Source organism: Falco peregrinus, chromosome 3 (genome assembly GCF_023634155.1).
Source record: "Falco peregrinus isolate bFalPer1 chromosome 3, bFalPer1.pri, whole genome shotgun sequence".
Classification (NCBI taxonomy): Eukaryota; Metazoa; Chordata; class Aves; order Falconiformes; family Falconidae; genus Falco; species Falco peregrinus.
Window position 1 is genome coordinate 110,346,673 of NC_073723.1, and position 21,615 is coordinate 110,368,287.

Consider the following 21,615-nt stretch of genomic DNA (forward strand, 5'->3'; position numbering starts at 1 on the left):
GTATGGTATGGGGGGGGGATAGTACTGGGGAGTATGGAACGTAGGGTATAGGGGGATAGTACTGGGGAGTATGATAAGTATAGTAGGGGGGGTTATTGGGGTTAGGGGTATGGAGAGGGGATAGTATTGGGGAGTATGGTATGGGGGGGTTGTGGGGGGATAGTACAGGGGGGTATGGAATGTATGGTATGGGTTATGGGGGGTAGGGGTATGGGGGTTATAGTATTGGGGAGTATGGAATGTATGGTATGGGGGTATGGGTAGGGGGTTATGGCGGGGTAGAGGTATGGTGTGTATAGTATTGGGGAGTGGGGTGTGGGGGTGCGGGTCTAGGGGGGTACAGGTCGGGCTATGGGGCTACGGGGGATTATGGTCTGGGAGTGCGGGGGTACGGGGCGGGAGCGTTACGGTGTTGGGGTGCAGGGGGGTACGGGGCGGTACGGAATGGGGGTGCGGCGGGGGTGCAGCGTGAAATGGGGGGACGGGGGCCCTGGGGTGCCGGTGGCTCCGCCCCGGTGGCCCCGCCCCGCCGCAGGCCCCGCCCCTCGCGCGCCGCGTGTCGCAGCCCGGCAACGTCAGCGCCTCGCGCCCGGCAGCGCGGCGCGCGCGTGGCGTCACAGGCCCTGGCGGCGGCGGCGGCGGCGGCAGCGGCAGGAGGGGCCGGGCGGGACCAGGCCGGGGCCGGGGCCGGAGCAGGCCCGGGCCGCAGCTCGGGGCGGTGGCGGCGATGGCGCCGCGGCTGCAGCTGGAGAAGGCGGCGTGGCGCTGGACCGAGACGGTGCCGCCCGAGGCGGTGGCGCAGGAGCACATCGAAGCGGCCTACCGCGTCGGGCTGGAGCCCTGCCAGCGCGGCGCCTGCCGGTACCGCCCCCCCCCCCCCCCCCCCCCCCGGAACCCTCCCCCCCCCCGGTCCTCCCGGCGCGGCCCTCCGCCTCCCCCCCCGCCGCTTACCCCGGCCCTCGGGGCCGCAGGGGACCCCAGGCCTCCCCCGCTCCCCCCGGGTCTGGGGCCTCGCCTGGTCCCTCCTGTGCGCGCCTCACCCCCAGGGCGGGGGGCGCCCCCTGTTCCTCCACCCTCCCGGGGGGCTGGGGAAGCACCCTGCCCTTCCTGGAGTCCTGAGGGCCGGCGGGGACAGCCCTCCCCCCCCCATTCCCTTCTCTGGGACCCTCATTCTCTGGGGTTGGGGTGGGCGGGATATAGGGCACCCCCCGGGTTCCAGGGGCCACTCTCCCTGCCTGGCTCCCCAGACATAGGGTACCCCCCCCCCCGGGCTGTGAGGGTCTCTCTCCCTGCCTGGCTGCCCTGATATAGAGGATCCCACCAGGATTGGCGGGGGGGCCCTCCCTGCCTGGCTCCCCAAATGTAGGGGACCCCCTTGAGCTGTGGGGGTCCCTCTCCCTGCCTGGCTCCCCAGATGTTGGGGATCCCCCTGGGTTGTGGGGGCCCCCCTCCCTCCTTGGTTCCCCAGGTCCTGTACTCTTCCCTAGGATTCCCCTTTTTTCCTCCCCTCTAGTTCTCTATCTCTTTGTTCATCCATAACCCCTGTTTTTGCGGGGTGTGTGGGACCTGCATCCCACCCTGTTCATTCTTTTTTAGCATTAAGCGTCCCCCTTGCTGCCCTTGTCCCCCACGGTCACCCCCTCAGGGGACGGGACCATCCCTTCAGTGAGGGTGACAGTTGGGGTGGGTGCTGGTTCTACAGGAGGAACTGCCGGGGGAACCCCAACTGCCTGGTGGGCATCGGGGAGCACGTCTGGCTGGGTGAGATAGACGAGAACAGCTTCCACAACATCGACGACCCCAACTGCGAGCGCCGCAAGAAGGTAGCTCTCCCCTCCCCCAAAAGCATCCCCTGCCCTTCCTGGTCCCCAGGAGAAGATGGGGACAAGGGGCGGTGACACCTTGTGTCCCCTTGTAGCCAGAGAGTTTGGGATGCAGCTGTTTGTACAGTACCGGAGTGGCGTTTTCCTGAAAAACAGCTGTAAAATTGCCGCCCCAGCTGCTGGATTTCTGCTTGCTCCTCCACAGTGACAAGTGACAACTGTTACTTTCTCTCTTACACCAGAACGCATTTGTGGGCTTAACGAACCTCGGCGCCACGTGCTACGTGAACACTTTCTTGCAGATGTGGTTTCTTAACTTGGAACTCCGGCAAGCCCTCTACTTGTGTCCCAGCACCTGCAGTGAGTACGCCACTGGAGAGGGCATCCCGAAGGACAAAGGTGGGTGGGAAGTCATCTGCTGCGAGCAGGAGTGGTTTTGCTCATTTTCTCCTAAATTTTTACACGTTGGCGTCCGCTTCGGGATAGTGTTTATCAGGAGAATTGAGGGGAGAAGCTACAGCCTGCTTATCCCATCTCTTCGCCATTGTTTTTGAGTTTATCATCCGGCCTTGGGGAACAAACTAACCTTTATCTGAGTTATTTCTTAAATCAGAATGTTCTGATCAGATTCAAAAATCTGATTCGTGTTCGTTCCTTGCCAGGCTGCTTTCCAAAGCATTCTCAGCTTAATGATGGTGCTGGGGGGTGGAAGCACATGGGTTGGGACCGATCTGCGTTATTGCGGAGCCGCACTCATCCCATGGGAGGGCAAAAGTTTAGGTGCCCAGTAGGAATGAGACTCCTGGCTGCACAGTGGGCAGTGGCCCCGGCTGACGTACCTTTATGTACGGTATGGTGCTATAGGTGTGCTCTGGGTCAGGGCAGCTGCCCGATTTCTTCTGTTCCAATTTTTATGGGATTTTTAAATGATGTCTCGCTACTTAAGGTAAATAAGACGCTATTGCTATGTGGCAGTCGGTGCGTTCTGCTTGAATTCTTCACTTGCTCGTGCTAGGCACTGTGGGACACTTACAGTTGGACTTGATGATCTTTAGGTCTTTTCCAACTTAAATAATTCTGTGATATTTGGCTTGCACTGGGATTTCAAGCCATCAGTGACTTGAACCACTTTGGTTCTTATGATAACTTGAAATGACTTTTAAAAAACATCACTTCTGATCGTTAAATTTACTCTTAGAAAGAAAGAACAAGCAAATTACTTGGAACAGTTATCTCTTGCCTTGAATTACTTACTGTAATTTGTGCAACCTGTTTTAATAGACTATGAGCCTCAGACCATTTGCGAGCACCTCCAGTACTTGTTTGCCTTGCTGCAGAACAGCAAAAGGCGATACATTGATCCCTCTGGATTTGTCAAAGCACTGGGCTTGGATACCGGGCAGCAGCAGGTAGGTTTGAGGCACGGCCCTTGAGTAATTAATTACCTTCCGAGAGCCAGGTTCTGCTGCACAGTACAAACACAACAGGAGAAGTGGTGCTCCAGGCTCTTCCCATTGGTATGGGAGGTCAGGTGGAGCCCGGGAAGCGATGGGATGGGGACTGGGAGTGATGGGATGGGGACTGGGAGTGTTGTTAGCACTTAGTCGAGCCCTGAGGGTCCTTTCGCAGGTGTTTGGTGGGCTGCTTCTCCCAGGCGGGTAGTCCAGCAGGGGTTGAAGTGCTCTTGCATGATGAGAAGATACTTGGTTGGGTCACCAAGAGCCAGTCACCATCCAGGGCAAGGGTGTGGGCTGGAGAAAGCACGGTTAGAGAGGCGTGAGTGCCGCAGCGGGGTCTTGCAGAGGTGGAACTGAAGAGAGCTCAGGAGCAGGGCACGGCTTGAAAAAAGTCCGCTTGGAGAAGTAAGGGAGATCGTGGGAAGAGGAGCCTGAGCGCCAGCACGCGTTTCCTTGGGAGGCTCTGGGAGGGGAAGGAAGCGGTCGCTACTGACCGGTGATCCTGAAGGACAGCTGGGAGAGGCCAAAGCCTGCTTGGTTTTGGGAGAGGAAGGCGCTGAGATGGGTGTGGGGAGGCTCCCGAGCCTTGCAGGAGGGGATGAATCCACAGGCCAGCTTCTCATGTTTGGGGTGGGTTTATTTTTCTTTTTGCCTATAAGGCAAGTGGGGACAGCTCGTATTGCGTGCTCAGCTTTGAAAAACAAGCATTAAGGGGATAGAAAGCCCTGCAGGAGTGTTTTTGTTTTGTTTTTTTTTTTTAAATTCCAGAGCCCTGCAAGGAGTGGGGCAGAAGTCAAACCACCCGGCGCGGCTGGCTGGGAGCCAGGTTTGCTCACGCCGTGGTGTCACGCTGGGGGCCTCGCACTCCTTTTAGGCAAATTCCTCTTTTTCTTTAGTTCTCCCGACTGGTCTTTTTTTCTATTCAGTGCACGACCGAAGCCTCTATGTAGCCTGTGTGAGGGCTCCGGGTAATTTGCAGTAAATTAGCGACAAGGTTGTGATTGGGCTTTGTGCTGCCGCATATTGTTAACGGACTTGGCTTTCACTTCTAGGACGCCCAGGAGTTTTCAAAGCTGTTCATGTCACTGCTGGAAGATACTTTATCCAAACAAAAAAACCCAGATGTTCGAAACATAGTGCAAAAGCAGTTCTGTGGAGAGTACGCCTACGTCACGGTGTAAGTATCTGGTCTTCAGGAAGAACCTTTCTGTAAATATTTAAACCTTTTACAAGAATGTGAGGCGGGGGAAAGATCCCTCCTAACAGCCGGAGCGGGCAGGTAAGCTTCTGCTGAAACATTTTGTAAGAGGTTTTTAGCTTTCAGGTTTCCTGATTCTGTGCATGTGGTGGTGGTGGTGTGGTTCTCCAGACGCTTTTAATCCTTTAATGAAAATTTACTAATTAAACGTGCAAGTGAGTTAATGGGACGTAAAATCTCGCAGATAGAAAACTGTGTACTCACGTGTTGTATTTTTATTCCTGTGTTCTGGGAGCTGTGGATTTTGCCTCCAAAATGATATAAAATGGTGTATGCGAGTTGTAAGCAGGTGTTCTGTTTTTTCCTGGTGGATGCTATGATCTGCTTACACCTTCTTGCAGAGTTTTTGTCGTTTAGGGGTGTGAATCACACTAATTTTGACTTCTGCTTTTATCACTCAAAGAGTATTTTACTAGTGGTTGGGGAGTTCAGACACATGAACCAGTGAACTGTCCTCATGTGGTTTTGTCTTTTTTTTTTTTTTTTTCCTTTCTTTTTTTTAATCTTAGCTGCAACCAGTGTGGCAGGGAGTCCAAACTCGTGTCTAAATTTTATGAGCTGGAATTAAACATCCAAGGGCATAAGCAGCTGACAGACTGTATAACGGAATTTCTTAAGGTACGAGCTTATTGTTTTTCGAGTCCTGCTATTCTTAGCAAGATATTTTAATTCCTTCCTTCAATTAACAGCCTTTGAGGTCGGTATCGGAGCAAAGCAACTTAAGTCTTCTCAGTAAGATGCATCTAAAAGGAAATGTTTTTTTTCTGCAGACTTGGACGAGAATTAGTACATGCGCATGTTACAGCCTTAAAAAGCACTTGAAAGTCGCCTGTTTAGTTAAAAAAGCACTTGAAAGTCCCGTGTTTAGTTAAAATACTTTTCCAGCAAAGTTGGGAAAACATCTCCAAAGTCTGACAAAAACTCCCTGTGTGCTTTGTCATGGATAGCACCGGGAGAATGGCTGCTTTTTGTGTTTTCTATATCGGTAGTCATCTGCATAGCAACAGGAGACATTCCCTGCTCTAAAATGTGCTCTCAAAAATACTAGGGAGGACCCCGGGAATAGCTGCTGCCGGAACAGCTGCAAGTGCTCTTAATTCGACTTGAAAATTTGCCTAGATCTTAAGTTAAGATATGGCACGTGAAAGGTTCAAGATGTGGATTCAACGACAAATATTTGGGACAGAACTAACCTGAAACGTGACCCTGTACCTGAGCTGTCTGGCTGTTGGGCAGTGGCTTTGCTGATGCGCTTAGCAAACCGGTTGCTCAGCTTGGGGAAGGTCTGCTATGAAAAAAGACTGGTTGGTGTATGCGCATTAAAATCCTGAAATGGTGAACTTCAAGTTTGTCTGCTCCTCCTTCAAATGAAACAGCCTGCTGACCTTGTTTAGGGCAGCTGGCGTTCTCCTCTGGCTGAATCATGCCTTTGGATCTACTTAGGCAGAGGCAGTGGCTCTTAGAGGTGATGTTTGCGTGGCTGAGCACAAGGGGATTGTAGTTTCCAGGCTAAAATGTGGTTTTACATTAACCCGGTCCATGTGAACTCATAAAAAGGCGACTTAATTATTTTCTTTTGCCATAGCCCTCATTGGTATTAACCAACTCAGTCAAGCAGGGAGCAAACCTGATGGTCTTGTAAGCAACCTGAGAACTAGGAATAAGGCTTGATTCAGTCTACAGTCTCCCTTAAAGTGAGAGCAGCCTACTGTGACCGTGCTGTAAAGTGCTTTTATTAGCACGCATTTTTAACCAAGAGATTATTTTGGAAGGTAGTTGGGTAGAGAATTAAATGGTTAAAACAGCTTCTGTACTTTTCAGTCCCCAGCTGTTGAGTAGCTTGGACTGCTTCACTTTTTTTCGGTTCTCAAGACCTTTCTTTCTGCCTCCCCTTCCCACTCAGGAAGAAAAATTAGAAGGGGACAATCGTTATTTTTGTGAAACTTGTCAGAGTAAGCAGAACGCCACGAGGAAGATCAGGCTGCTAAGTCTTCCCTGCACACTCAACCTGCAGCTGATGCGTTTCGTGTTTGACAGGTAAGGCTCTTGCTGGCACGTGTGCTGGTAAGGCAGGAGCAGCATGGGTTGCAAGGAAGCTCTTTGGGGAGTCATCTGCTTTGCTCTTTCTGCGTTAATTTAAGAGACTGAGGATCAAGCGCGTGCGTGAGCTTCTCTGGGAATGCTCGGTGGGTTTCAAGGGGAGTTCTTTTGAGATGTGAACTGTTATTGCTGTCCCCTGAGCTGAAGCTTTGCCTCCCCACAGACAAACTGGCCATAAGAAAAAGCTGAACACCTATATTGGCTTCTCCGAGCTGCTTGACATGGAGCCTTTTATGGAACAAAAAAGTGAGTTTTGTGCGCTGTGTTCCATCAGCTTTACCTACTGCCTCTCAGCAGACGAGCAGAGATCTCCTCTGAATCCCCTTTTTGAAGGAAAAATCTGTCAGGAGTTGTTTGAAGCCTGCGTTTCAAGTAACTGCCTCGCTAAGTGGGTTGTGGAAGTCACAACCTACTTAGCAAGGACTTGGAAAGATGCAAGTTCAAGGGCAGTCTTTGTCTGCTGCCTTACAAAAACATGAAGCACTAGGAAAGAAAAGATCTCTGCTGTTCCAGCCAGAGCGCTGTATAATTGCTGCTTTCCTTCCAGACGGCGTTTACGTGTATGAACTTAGTGCTGTCCTTATACACCGCGGCGTGAGCGCCTATTCCGGGCACTACATCGCCCACGTGAAGGATCCGCAGACGGGCGAGTGGTACAAGTTTAACGACGAAGACATCGAAAAGATGGAGGGGAAGAAACTGCAGTTGGGGATTGAGGAAGATCTAGGTAAAACCTTTGAGTTGTGAGTGCCCTTTTAAAATAACTCTTTTCACCAAAAACACAGAGGCTGAATACGTGGAGGCCCTGTTACTCTTAAAACAAAAGTTCTCCTACGCGTGCTGTCGCATCTTAGGAGTAATGTGTGAAACAGCAATTCTGTTAATTGCAGCCAGATTTTCTTCTTTTCAGCCCTGTGTGAGTGTTTACACACACCTCGTGATCAGTTCCTCTAGTATTTCTCTTGCCTGCCACATGGCAGATAAGATGCTGATAACTTGGGCAGCAGTCGCCTATCGGGATGAAACAGACAAGTTGTCGCTTCCTTGGCCGCTGTGCAAAAGGAGGGTTAGGAACAGATAACAAGATTATTTTCAGTTTCCTTAGCACATTATGTTTTTATTTCCACTGAGGTGTTTTACTTGGAGACAGTAAAGAGTCTCCGTAAAAAAATCTTGATCTGTATAAGGGCTTGGAAACCAAAACTGCCTTTTTCTTTGCATTTTTTACTTCTTCTTTGCGCTCTTCTGTTCTACCGTTGTCGGCTCATCTCGTGCCGGTGTCCTGGTGCTGCCCTGATAACCACGTTCCCTGGATGGGACAGGGTCCTGATGTCTTGGAGGGGTTGGGCTGAGGCTGTACCTGGGGGGGTTTCAGTCTGCAGTTGATCTATAGGAACAGTTCAGCGTTAAATTGGTATTTGGAGTGCACGGATTTGCAGTTGCCCAGTGTTCCTTAGCACAGGATGCGTTGCAGGATTGGGAAATGGGGAAGTTAACGCCAGACATTTCACTTCCAGTGCAAACAGTGCGTTCACAGAAACACTGGCCCACCAGGACGCTCGTGCTTTGCTGCAATTGGACTTTATGAAATGTTGCCGTTCTTTGAAGCGTCCTTAAGCGAGAGTTTAACGAAAAGACACCCTCAGGTTCATTTGCTCCCTTAGTTTGTTGTAAAGCCATGTCAGCCTGAGCATGCCCTCACGCAGGCATGGGGAATTAGCCTCCCTCTCCCGTTCCCTTCCGTGCACACATCTGCGTGACGCCACTTTATTTGCAGCTCTCTTGCTAGTAAACACCTTGCATTTCATCACGACAGACAGAAAAGCTGGCTGCCATCGGAGCAGCTTTGTCATCCTGTTAATGTTTGACTACCACTTGCTTCCAAACAAATTGTGAAGCTGGCTAGACATCTAGTGGTGTGAGAGAGAAAAATAAGCCCCGAAAGGAAATAAGAGCTTCTCAGCCTTTCTCTCTAACTTGCCAAGCTACCCAGCGTAGCAAAATAAGATGCAAATAAACCACTGTGGCCTCGATCTTGTAAAGGTTTACACTTAACCGCAAGTAAGTATTCTTGCTGAAACACAAAGCTGCTTGAAGCATAGAAGTAAAGCATGTTTAGAAGCCCCTGTAGGCTGGAAGCCTTAATATTTTTTATCGAGCACTGATGTTATTTGCCTGCTCCAAGGCAAACTGAGACCCTTCTTTGTTACAAACGCGTGCAACGGCAGGAGAAGGTCAGTAACGTAAAGCAGAGGTCTGCTGCAGGGAGAGAGTCCTGTGGCCTGGCTGCGCAGATGGGAACAATTTAGAAAATATTTGGAGAAAATGCAAATAAAGAGCGTCTAGGAAGTCCCCTGGATGGTGTGGTGGGAGAGGCATGTGAATTTTTTCAGAATTTGGGAGAGACAGGCCCTTCTTAGCATTTCAGTGTTCTGTTTGACCTGTGGAGGATTGTCTCTTTACACTTTTAAAGTAAAAAAAAGTGGTTGATTTTTGCAGTTGCAGCTATAGATTGTTTTTTCCTTGCCTGACAGTCTGCTGGAAACGGCAGCTCTTGCAACAGGAGTTTACATCGCACCACCAGCTGCGCTGTAATAACTGTTTCCGTGGGTGTTTGCTCCCAAAAAGCTTTGTTGCCTAACAGAAGGACGTGTTTTTTCACATACACGATCACCTGTAAATAAGATTCTTTTCTCTGAGGATTTGACTCTGTTCTTTGGTATCAGGACACCAGAACAAGAGTCACTGGGGAGAAAGGATGTTTTTACAAGAGTTGCTGAGGTTTAACTGGGGAGAGAAGAAAGGCTTTTGTAGAAGGGCAGTTCAGAACAGGCTCCTAATTTTAGTCCCTTTGAACTACCCTGCCTCCAGAAATGCTGGAGGGATTTGGGCCTTTCTTTGGGATGCAATTTTGGCTCATGCCAAGCCCAGTGCTTGGCAAAAAGAGGCCTGGCAGAGCACAGCGGGGAGAGGGAAGCTGGCTAGGTGGCAAACTTGTCCCGTTAATGAAGAATCAGTAAGCGAGCTTGTGTGTTTATTGTGTTTTGCCTTCTGTACCACAGCGGAGCCTTCTAAATCCCAGACTCGTAAACCTAAGTGTGGGAAAGGGACTCACTGCTCGCGCAATGCTTACATGCTGGTATACAGGCTGCAAACCCGGGAGAAGTCTCTGACAATCGAAGTACCAGGTGAGTGAGCTTTGACTCTCTTGGCCTCCCCATCTCGTCTGGTGATGCTCCAGGCAGGCCAGGAGTCAGGGTCTTGCTCAGAGCCCCTTTTGTGACCACTGTCCCCAAAGGTGCCACTCGGTGTCACAATCAGTGAAACCCCTGGGCTTTCCTAGCGCTTAAATAATATCAGCCTGATCATCTGCCCCCTGTGCCCTCAGACCTCAATAACTTAACCAGCAAGACAAGGTGGGGAGGCGTTAGGAGGAGGTCATCCCGCTGGGAGCCACGTGCGGCAGCGGGAGCGTTGGGATTCACAGCTGGCATCCCACAGGAACCGCTGGGGTTCCTGAAGGCGAAGGAGAACAGCGTGGTTAAATGTCATCGGCAGTGCATGTACTGTGCTGGAGGTGAATAATCCTGACAAATGTCAGGTTTCTTCTGCGAGTGCTTAATCTTTGCCATATTGAGAACAAATGGCATGGAAATAAGAGGATGCAAGCCCTTAACAGGAGTTTTGTACGAGCGTGCTCGTGTCTTGCTTTAGAATTGCTGGGGGTGGCAGAAATCCCTGTAGGTTTGGCCTGTGGATTTAATGATGCTTCGCATTTGCGTGCTACTTGATTGGAAATATTAATTAGGCCCCTGGTGCTGATGGGGATGGAGGTGTGTTCCACCTTCTCTACTCTTCTGCAAAGCGGGGACAGCGGAGGTGGGTAACCCCTTTGGACCTCTGCTGTTCGTTCAGGTTATCTGGATGTGAAGGGGGTAAATCGTACAGCTTTTCCCCCCTCCAATAACAGCGCCGATCCTTTTCCAGCCCCACCACCACTAAAACCCACCCTCTGAACCCCACAGCTTTGGGAATTAGTGCCAATTCCTGCCTCGGATCTGCAATTTCGGTCTGTTCCCTGAGCTCTCTTGCGCTCCTTTTCCTCCTACCCCTCTGCCCAAAACAATAACTCGGCAAAAGCCTCTCCACCCAGCTCCAAATTCCTGCGCAGCCCCGCGGTTGCCTTTGTTTCACATGGAAGCCTGCCAGGGAACAGGGAGCGAAGGGCAGCAGTCGAGCTGTGCGGTTGCGGGGAGGTTTCATGCAACTGTAAATTTGAGGCATTTTGCTTTGATGCTGTTAAAAGCGGCTTTTCCGGGACGGTGGAGAGACGTAACTTGGCTCTGACCTCAAGGGGGTCAAGCTGGTTGTTTTTTAATACTGTGTGTTCTCCCAAGGTGGATATTGTGCTCCCTGGCTGCACAAGTGTTAAGCTTTCTGGAAATATTTTGGCTCTTCAAAATACTGCTGAATAGGAAGAGGCTTCAGATAAGCAGTGCTTTCCCCCTTCCTTACACCAGCCCTGCGAGGGAAGTGTTTTATCTTCTTCTTTCCCCTGCTGAGGTTTGGTTTGGTTGGGTTTTTTCCATCGACAACAGCAAAAAATCCCATTTCTCTCACCTTTCCGTCAACAGCAGGATCTGTCCCGGCTTATCTCACATCTCCTGAGGGCTTTTTGCCCTTGGGTTTGCAATGTGCTTGACCCTTCACGCTGAGATCACGTGTACCTGCGGGGCTGCACGTCGGGACAGGCTTGGGGTGTATCCGTAGGGTGAAAAGCTCTTCCTTCTCCCCTGGGAATGATGGGTCCTTGGCAGCACGGAGAAGCTGCTCTTGGTGGGAGGCAGAGAAGTGGCTGGAGCAAGAGGAAGAGCAGGGAGGGACTGAAGCGAGCAGCAAAGCGTCCTGCTGTGCTTCGGCTCTGCAGCCTCTCACCAAACCCCACTGCACTTTGCACAACTGCCAGCGCTGGGCATAGGCTTGTTAGCAAGCAAAGGGTTTCTCTCTTAATGCAGCAACCAACCCCGAGTAAATTATTTTCTTGGGCACCGTTGTATTGCCCAGGACAGTTGCATTTAATCATCTACAACCATAAATATTGGAGAGAGCAACGTCCATGCACTGGGCTGTCGGGAAAACCTCGTATGTCATTTGCTGCGTGGGGTAATTTTTAGGCTTGCTCGTTATCCCCCAGTTAACCGATCGCAGGGATGATTAACATAATTGGCCTTTTCCTTTAAAATGACTGCTTTTTCTTCTTCCCAACAGCTTTTCTGCAGGAGCTGGTAGAGCGCGATAACTGCAAGTTTGAGGAGTGGTGCAACGAAATGGCTGAGATGCGCAAACAGAGCGTGGCCAGAGGCAAAATCAAACACGAAGAGGTGAAGGAGCTCTACAAAAGGTTACCCGCTGAAGCTGGTCTGTAAGATATTGTGGTAGTATTTTCTAGTAGACCGTTGTTAAGATTAGTACTGTTTTGTGACTAACCCACAACTCTCTTCTGTGGCCTGCACTTCGCTGGAAGGCATTAGCTGTAACCCTCTCAAACGAGGAAAGCGATGGCTGTCTATTGTTGCTGCATGCTTAGGATTTGCTTTCCCTCTCTTGTTTTTCTGCCTTAACCTATTTTTCTCCTTTTTTACTCATTCTCGTGGCCTCTGGCGTCGTTAATTCCCTCTCCCTCCTTCCCCATCAGTCAGTCTCCTGTGTGCTTCCATGCATTGTGACTGTTTTCTTCTGCCTGGTGAGCAGCTCGTCTCGTTAGCGGTTACTGGCATCGAGGCAGAATAACTGGCCAGTCTCAAATTGCCAACTCACAGCAAGTTTGGGAGCTGTTGATCCAAATTAATCAGCAGGTAACAGGGTACAAGAATGCCTGACCTCCAGCAGAAAATGGTTTGATTCATCCCTGCCAGCGCTTCAGAGTTCCGTGTCTAAGCTTCGTAGTCAGCCTGATGAATGGCTGGGGTTAATCCTTTCCTGCTACTCCTTGTGTCTTGCTGCCTTAGCACGTCTGGGCACGAGGATTTTTATTCTCCACCTTGTTTTCCTCTCCCATCTCCTTCCAAACACGTGCAGGGGCACTTGCTTGGCCCATCCAGCATGGATGGAACTTCTCTCCCCTATGTGCATCTCCTAAAAACTCCAGGAAATCTGTAAAGACTTTAACCCTGTTTAATTGTGTAGCCTGTTAGAAAATTTGACATTCAGCTTTAATATTCCTTGCTTGGTGCTGAGAACCAGCAGCAACATTCGACTAGCCAAACGGCAGACTCCTTGGCTCCTGTAAATGTCTGCCTCTTCAATTTATGAACCCGAGTTTGCAGACAACAGGCGCTTCACTCACGAACAGGAGTTTGTCGCAGCCCATCCTGCCGAGTCTCTGTGAGTCTGAGCTGTGTTAAAATGTCACCGTTAAATCAAAGTTGTGGTGGAGCTATGAATCCGCCGTGAGTCACCATTAAAAAGGAGCAACCAGCCCAACTCTTGTTGTTTTCTCTCCCCCTTAGCAGAACAGAATAGTTTGCTCTCAGCATTTCTAAGACAACAGAGGAATACATCTCAAAAAGATGGTTTTTTACAAGTGCAGGTAGAGCTCCTCTGCCCCAGTTTGAGGGTGGCGGGACCTGAAGCACTGTACTGGGGGCACCCACTGCCTGCTGCTGGGCACGTCCTCCTGGGCACAGCAGCTTGCTAGCACAGCTGGAGGCAGCATTATTCCAGCGCTGCTCTGGGTTCGATCCCGCAGGAGCTTGGGACTCTCTCTGCAGCTGTGCAGACACGTTTTCTGCCAGCTTTGTGTAGACTGCCCCAGAAAAACGTACTTTCCGGGGGAGGCAGCTTTCATCCCAAACTAGCAAACCATTTCTGACAGCGTTGCAATTCTCTGGAGGTCATGGCTGTGTATCTCTGATGGCGTTGCATAAGATGAAAATACCACTCATTTATGCTGCAGAGGAAAAGAGGGTTTGAAGCCCAGCTTTGCAAAGATCCAGTGCAAGCTGGAAGACATAGCATTTTCCTGTAGCTTCTCTGTTGTTCCTTTGTATAAAACATGAAGGATTTGTGTCCATTTGAGAAATAGATCTAACGGTTACGTTCCCCCTCGTTTCAGAGCTGCCCTCCTCCCATCAGCCCAGAATGGGGTTAATTGCCTCCTAATTACCCAGTCACCTTTACAGAAGGTTTTGCACATTGATACTTGGTCTTGATACTGAAATATAGGGGATTCACCCGAAGTTATTTCACCGCTCATACAGGCGCTGACCCGCTCCTGAGCCTTGGCTTTGTGCAGGGTGTTTCTCCTTGAGCAAACAAGGGCGAGCTTGCTGCTCTGTTTCAAAAAAAACGGGGCTCACCCTAAAAAATTTGAGCATGTTTCTGTTTGCTCTGGAAATCTTCAAATGCACGAGTGTTTCTCGCCCAGGGCTGTAAGAGCAGCCGAGAATAACACTGAAGTTTTGGGCGCTGAAGGGATGAGGCGAATGGTGACCTTGTCTGTTTTGCTGTTGCTGCCTTTTATTTTTCAGTTTACCCTCGTGAGCTCGCTCTGTTATAGAAAGAGCCTTTTAATATATGATGATAAATGTTAAATATTTTCATTTTAAATACTGTATATCTGTCCCTCGATGGGCAATAGGAAAACCTTCCCCTTTCCTCACCAGTAAGCCCCCAAAGCCCTCCCTTTCCTACTTGGAGTGCTCCGCTGTTTCATATTGAGTGCTTGAATTCTTGTTTCTTGCATATCTGCATTTCACGTAGCTCCTGTCTTCTCAATCTGCGATGCCAAGATGAGAATTGGACAGGGGAAGCTGTATCTGATGTTTATAAACTTGTACCGCAGAGATTTAATCAACAGTGATAGCCCGTTAATTTTTAAAAGTACTGTTGAATATCAGGGTAATTATAAAATACCATCTGCTGTATTGTGTCTTAGCTGACGTGCACGGGCTTGTTTCTCTTGATGTTTTTTCCCCTCCCAGGTTCCCCGTATGACTTCATCTCTCTTGAATGGCTGCAGAAATGGCTGGATGAGTCTACTCCTCCAAAACCTATAGATAACACAGCCTGCCTGTGCTCACATGGCAAGCTCCATCCGGATAAAATACCCATTATGAAGAGGATATCGGAGTACGTGGCTGACTTCTTCTACAGGAGATACGGAGGAGGGCCCCGGCTGAACGGTAAGGTGTTGGGCTAGAAAATGCCCTCTCCCAAGTCACCTTCTGGTGTGCTGGATGTATTTTAGAGCCTTTTTCTGATCTCAGCACCATTTTGAGCCATCCTTTCTCATCGTAACTTAATTTCTGCACATAGCTTTTATGCTGTGCTGTTATTTCTGGGTGATTTTTTTTTTTTTTTTTTAGTATCGCTTAATTAGGTTAGCATTCAAACAGATACAGTTAAGTCTGATTGCAGGGACTATTTTGTACTGGAGTTTTGCTCTGTCTGGGAAGAGCTGTGCATGGAGGAATTTCTGAGAAAGCAATGGTGCACTTAGGTTAGCAGACATAATACTTGGAAGGTTTTTATGAAGTTGATTCTAGAAAATAACAAAACTTGCACATGCAACCCCCGAGACTCTTGAAAATTACTTTCTGTGCCTGCAGCACCTACAGATCCTGCGTGGGCAGTGTTTCGTGGAGCATGTGGATCTGTGCTGCCTCTTGCCAGCAGCCCGCACTCCGGAGCAGCACGGATGTGTGCGGGCCAAGAAAATCCTGTACTGTCTTTCACCTCCAGCCTCTCCTGAGCTGCCTCCTGGCGAAGCACCTACCTGTTAGCCTATGTGCTTGTGTTGCAGGCATCTGTCATGCATTTTGATTTTTGGGGTCAGCTCAGCCCCTGCAGTCTTTGGGCATCCCTTAATCAAGCCCCAGGCTTAGTTTCTTTTATAAATGAGCTCAATAACTCCCACTGAGACCAAATTAGCTCAGCTCCTACTAGGAGCTTATAGGGACGAAACGCAACCAGCAGAAACTGCTGTGACGCAGGCAGGCTTTGTGAAAAAAACAGGCCAACATTTATTAGTCGACTGGAAGGTTGCCTGCAGGGTTTTTTTTGTTGTTGAGTACGGCTGGGAGGGATGGGTGGACGTGCTGCGTTCTCTGACTTGCTTCCCTGGATGCGACCCTCCTTGCTCCCAGATGAAAATACACGCGGCAGCTGTAGCGTTTCCACTCCTGTTGGTCCGGTGTAGCTTTGCAGGAGGGGGTTTTCTTCTGGGTTTAACTGGCAAAGTGCCACGATACGGGTTTTGTTGTGGGGTTTTTTCCCTTGCATATGCCTAAACCGTCCTGCCTATTGAGTCCTGTGGCTGTGTGTTGGCATGACCTGGCTCGCAGCTGTAGTTGCAAACCGTTGATACCAGCGATAGAGAGCTGTGAAGCTGGAGGAACAGATTGCACCTCAACGGAAGCGTTTTACGCTTATTTCAGTTTGAAATGTGGCCTGATCCGGCAGTAACCCCAGGGATCTCCTTTTTAGTTGTGAAATCACCTGTCATGAGGCACCTGTCTGGGCGCATTCAAACCAGGGAGCAGCTCAGCCGCACATGCAATAAATTGTGTTTCTTTTTTCCCCCCACCCCAGTCAAAGCACTTTGCAAGGACTGCGTGGTAGAAAGGTGTCGAATCCTGCGACTGAAAAACCAGTTAAATGAAGACTACAAAACCGTTACAAACTTGCTGAAGATAACAGTCAAGGGGTATGTAAGTCCCAATGCTTTCAAATATTGTCGGAGATCTATTTTTTTTTTAGAAGCGCTTAAATAGCTTTTTCCTAAAGATTTTACTGTTCGGGCTCCGAAGGAGAATGGAGTTGTGATTCCTGTTGCCAACGCTGTTCTCTCTCTGCAGGAACGATGGGTTCTGGGTTGGAAAGGCATCCTTGCGGAGCTGGCGTCAGTTGGCTCTGGAGCAATTAAATGAACAAGATGAAGACACAGAGCACAGTAACGGAAAAATGAATGGAAACGCACAAAACAAAGGTACTTCTGCTGTTGTAGAGACCCACCAGCTCTCGACTGATACCTCCTACACTAGACACATCAGGTGTTCCTGTAGCTGTTTTGCTTCCCTTGTATAAGTAGGGAGGAAAGGATAATAAATCAAATAAAAAGCTTCTTATTCTAAGGAGCTTTTTAGGTGATGAACTTTGAAACTGCTGGGTGATATTCATATCCAGAGAAGAAGATGAGGTAATAAGTACTTTTACAAAGCCTTGTAAAATTATTGCCCCAGACACACGATCTTTTCATCCACTTTTATCTGAATGAAATTGCACAGGGAGGAAGAACCATGAAAATTACCTTGGGGATGGGATGAAGATGTTTATTGCAAAGGTCTGGATGAAACAGCACAGCTGGTAAAGCAGCACTGGGAAAACACAGCTTAGAAAAAAAAATAATCATTAATTGAACTCTCTTCTCTGCCCACATCATCAGTCTCTGAGAATAGATGGCTTTTTTTTTTTATTGGCCTTCTGCTCTTTAAAGCTTTGGAAACTGGATATTTTGTTGAGAGGGCCAGAAGCTTGTCTGAATGGAAGTGGAGATGATGGGCTAATGGCATCGATCTTGGGCTTGAAGGCTTGGAGAGCACCACAGCCCTCCTGATAATATCTGTAAGCTGGCGCTGCCCTTGGACCATTCATTGAGAAAAGGGTACTTCTGTGCCGAGTGAATGCTGCTCATTCCTTGGCAGTGACCTTGGTTTCACAACAGGTTGCAACTCCCAGTAGTACATTTGAGTTACTCACAAGCCAACTTGCTCGTTAGGCAGGTCGTTAGAGACTCTTACTGACACATTATTGTGTTTATGATGCTCCATTTCAGTAGCCAGTGCTTTTGTCTTTGGAGCTGTGGTTCTTAACTATAATTTATACATCACTGTGGGGCTTGTCAACCCCCTGGCAGGCTCCTCCTCAGTTTGTCAGGCAGCATCTGTTTTAAATCAGTATCCTCGAGGCAAAGAGCAGACTAATATTTTGCCAGGAAGGTTTCTGCTCCCTGTGCTCTTACCTAGACTTGTGTTTAGGTTAAACTCGGAGATCTCTGGGAGCAGGGAACCCCTGTGGTGCTTTAGCCGTAACAAATGCATCCTTTGTAATCTCACAAAGGACCGGCTTGTGCTCCATGCACTTCAAAGCCCTCCTACATGGCCTGTAGGCTGTAATCCCGCCTGCCCAGAGGCCAAGACATTTGAGAATAACAAATTTCCTTCCAAAGTTTCCCCTGGTTTAAGGGTTTTGCTGCAATTTGAAAGGCAACCGTGCTCCTTTCCCCCAAAGACTTTTTCTTTCCTTGGGAGAGGAACTCTGTGCAATCTTCTTGGTTTTTTGTTGTTTTTTTTTTATTATTAGATGAATCAAATGAAGATAAGAGAGAAGAGGAAGAGGAGTTAAATTTTAATGAAGACATCGTTTGCCCACATGGTAAGTCTCTACGGGGGCTGGAGCTGAATATATCTGTTGTTGCCCGCTGCTCAAGACATTAACCTTGTAGCCTTTGCTCCGTCTAAGGCCAACATGAGTAGTTACTGAAGAAATGTGCTTCATTCTCGTTTTCCTGGTGTTTCTTGACCCTCAGACTTTGAGGGTTTATTTGCAAGCACGCCATCACGTTGCAATCCAAATTTTGTAAGGCAGCGAAAGGGGTGTAAATGCAGGGATGCTTGGATGCTGCTGGGAATGCTGGGCTGCGGAAGGGAGCATCTCTTCCTGGCCCTAACGAAGCAACGTGATGGAGCGAGCACAGCACCCAGGATCTGCAGCCGCCTGGAAGCTCTGCAAGTATTCGGAGAAAAACAGTTGGTGTAAATCAGTCAGGGTGCAAGCTGACAGTATCCCATTTATTCGCTTCGTTGACATTAAACCAGGAGCACTTCCCTAACAACTGTAGTAACACAGGCTAATCTGCAAGTGGCTGGGACCACTAAGGATATCGATTTACCAACCTGCTGTGCTTTGGTGTCCGTTTACATAAGGTTTTGTCCGGATGTTTGTTGTTTTGCTAAGTGATGGTTCATTAAGTACATCCTTGGCTACCTTGGTTGTTTTGAGTCTCACTTTTTTAGCTTGTTTGTCACTCCCAGACGTAACTGTTCCAGAAAGCTCCTGTTTGTATGCATCAATTTCACTGCCAGGGATGCTTGATCTTGTTCCTAGTAAGAAAGAAACATGCCATAAATTAGCAACAGGCCTCCTGTCATCAAGGCTAATCAAGGATGTAGAGTAATGGCTTGATAAAGCCTCATTTTAAGGCAGACTGTTTAAGCACTTTGTCACGCCTTTAGCTGTTATTCAGAGCCTTTAACGCTGTATTTCCCATTGCCGGGAGGCTGCTGCTGTTAAATAAAAGCATGCAGCATGATGATGAAATATTTAATGTAGCCAGACGTGATAAAAATAGGCCAGTAGGCCTTTGAAAATACTCTGCTGGTAAATTGCTAGTTGATCTGTGACTTTGGGTCGTATCAGAATAAATAATATTAAATATGGGATGGGGGCTGCTGACAGGCCGTGTTTCATCATCTTGAGCTAACCTCTGATGGCTCACGGAAAACAACCTTTCCACCTTAAAAATTTCCCTCTGGAGTGTATCAGCATATCTGTAGTTGGTCCTACAAGCCTTAATTTTGTCACGGAGGGAGTTCCTGCCTTCTTGGGTAGGAGCTGGAAAAAACAGCGCTTTATCTGTGAGGTCTGGCTGGCCTCCAGAAATGCCATCCGGGCGTTCTCTTAAGAAGTCCCTTTGCATCTTTGCTGCAATTTCTCGCTCTTTGATAGCTGCCTGACCCCAGCGAATTAAGTTTTTCCAGATACCAGGTTAAGACTTTGATGTCGGTGCCCAAAATATGTCCATGGACAGTGGGAGGGGGAAACCAAGTCAGCAGCGGTTAGGATCATCTTCTTCCAGATGGCAAAGCACTTGTTCCCTGCATGCCCAGGTCTGATATTTCCACCTCTTTCACTCATTAATCTGTTTCATATTAATCTGTTTTCGTTAATCGAGCGCTGTCAAGGCACTTATTTGTACAAGCTTGTTAGGTTTTTTCCTGATCCTTGCTGGCTCTGGAAAGGAGCCTGGCGCTGCCACCTCATATGGTAAAGCTGGACCGTTTGGTCGTGTTGGATGAAGAGCTAGTGGCCAAGTGCTGCATCGAAGCAGTCCAGCCTGATCTTTGTTTATTAGAGGAAAAGCAGGGGGGGAGTGTTGCTATTTTTTCCCTTCAGGGCTGGCAGTAATCCAGGCTTGGCTGAGGAGTCCGAGGAGGCTTGGTCCGAGGAGCTGCTTGTAATGTTAAAGAGCTACCAGAGGGTGGGGAGGAAGGAGCCTTTTCTCTCGGTCTTCTTTCTGTAGCTCTTCAGGCTATAGAAAAGGAGATAATAAGGTATTGTGCCCTTTGCTGGACCCAGCTCAGCACCACAACTTGGCGGTTGCTGTTTGGCTTCCCTCTTGCTGGTGAAATCCACATCAAGGCATGAATATTCCCGTGCCATATCCAAATCTGGTTTGCATCTCGGTGTTGCAACAATTGTTCCACTTCTTTCTCACTGCAACTGCACGTAGCACAGCCGTGCCTTGACTTCCCAGCTGCTCTCTCACAGGGACACGGGGTTATGGTTTCCCCTTGGCCATCACCAAGCCTGCAGGCAGGTGGCTGGTTGGATCCCTGAGACTTTTCCAGTTCTCCCAAGCCTTGTTTGTCCTCTGGAGCGCGTGTCGTCATGCGTTCACGTGGTGTCCATAGGCGTGAGAATGACTTTTTTGCTGCTTCTGTTGCTGAAATGACAAGACAAGCACAAATGCCTCACATTAAACCATTCTTGGGGTGGTTTTTTTGAGCGACTTGAGCATCAGGATAAATAAATACAGCAGGCAAGTCGTCAGGGGGATAGCTGGTAAACCTTGTTTCATATCTTCACACCCCAGTTATTCCCTAGAGCAGATCTAGGGTGCAAAATCTGGCCTTTGCAGATTATGAGGTGCTTGAGTGAGGGCACGTAAAGCCATCTGAGATTATACAGCAGTAATTTTCTTCTTTAAGAGCACGGAAAGCACCTGGATCCTGTGTCAAGGGGCATGGGGTTAGCCTGAAGCTTGCTAAATGGGGTCACCATAAAAATGTGTAGCTATGGATAGCCAAGATCAGAAGACAGTAGCCCTGTGCCCTCTGTGGCTTGTCCACGCTTTCCCAAGCATCTCTCTACCACCGCTTGTATTTGATCAGCTGCTTGGTTCATGAGGTTTGAAACCTAAAGGATGTTTTTATTAATTAAAGTCTTTTTTTTTTTTTCTTCTTCTCCTGTCTAAACAAGGAAATGATAAAGAAGTTGAAGGTGACTTTGTGTGTTGGTTGTGCTCTTTTTTGCTGACATGGTGTTGGCTGATAAGTGCGTGAATATCTTCCCCCACATTTATACCCCGTAATCTCCTAAATCTAGTTAGGGCTGCAAAACATCACTGAGCACATCGAGACCAAAGCCCTTCTCTTGGCTCTCTGCAGGTGACCTGTGCATCTCCGAAAACGAACGGAGGGTGGTTTCGAAGGAAGCCTGGGAGAAACTCAAGCAATATTTCCCAAAGGCCCCTGAATTTCCAAATAACAAAGAGTGCTGTTCCCAGTGCAAGGTATTTGCCAGATAACATTACCCTTGTGTTGACTGTAAATAGCGTGGTCATATTTCTGGTTTTCTTTTTAATACGACTTAGTGCAGCGTGGAAGAAGGTAATGTCACCTTTTAATAGCAGCTGGGAACTGAAGCTGTGGTGTAATTCACTGTTCCGTGCAGATTTTGGAGCGCGAAGGGGAGGAGAACGAAGCTCTGCACAAGATGATGGCCAGCGAGCAGAAGACTTCTCTCCAGAACCTGTTCCATGATAAATGCAGGCCTTGCCTGGGCAGCTGGCCTCAGGTACGGCCGGGATGGAGGGTGTCCAGGGGAATGCAGCAGGGCTTGGAGGCGGGTTTTATTA

The 21,615-nt window shown here is 48.8% G+C and overlaps 1 protein-coding gene across 3 annotated transcripts in view; it reads left to right on the forward strand.

Moving 5' to 3' along the window:
* The first annotated feature begins 629 nt into the window (after positions 1–629).
* Positions 630–21,615, forward strand: part of USP48 (ubiquitin specific peptidase 48) — a 30,628-nt gene continuing 9,642 nt past the window's right edge. The window contains exons 1-17 of one of the 3 annotated variants that reach the window (XM_055798942.1): positions 630–861; positions 1,703–1,823; positions 2,066–2,222; positions 3,105–3,232; positions 4,333–4,457; positions 5,048–5,156; positions 6,442–6,575; positions 6,802–6,884; positions 7,186–7,365; positions 9,701–9,826; positions 11,907–12,056; positions 14,621–14,821; positions 16,230–16,344; positions 16,496–16,626; positions 18,000–18,071; positions 21,146–21,270; positions 21,432–21,554. In XM_055798942.1, coding sequence (XP_055654917.1) covers positions 728–861; positions 1,703–1,823; positions 2,066–2,222; positions 3,105–3,232; positions 4,333–4,457; positions 5,048–5,156; positions 6,442–6,575; positions 6,802–6,884; positions 7,186–7,365; positions 9,701–9,826; positions 11,907–12,056; positions 14,621–14,821; positions 16,230–16,344; positions 16,496–16,626; positions 18,000–18,071; positions 21,146–21,270; positions 21,432–21,554 — 2,214 coding nt within the window. In that variant the 5' untranslated portion in view covers positions 630–727. Of the gene's footprint in view, positions 862–1,702; positions 1,824–2,065; positions 2,223–3,104; positions 3,233–3,807; positions 3,911–4,332; positions 4,458–5,047; positions 5,157–6,441; positions 6,576–6,801; positions 6,885–7,185; positions 7,366–9,700; positions 9,827–11,906; positions 12,057–14,620; positions 14,822–16,229; positions 16,345–16,495; positions 16,627–17,999; positions 18,072–21,145; positions 21,271–21,431; positions 21,555–21,615 lie in introns of those variants that run through there. The other 2 variants (XM_055798941.1, XM_055798943.1) reach the window with 2 other exon arrangements.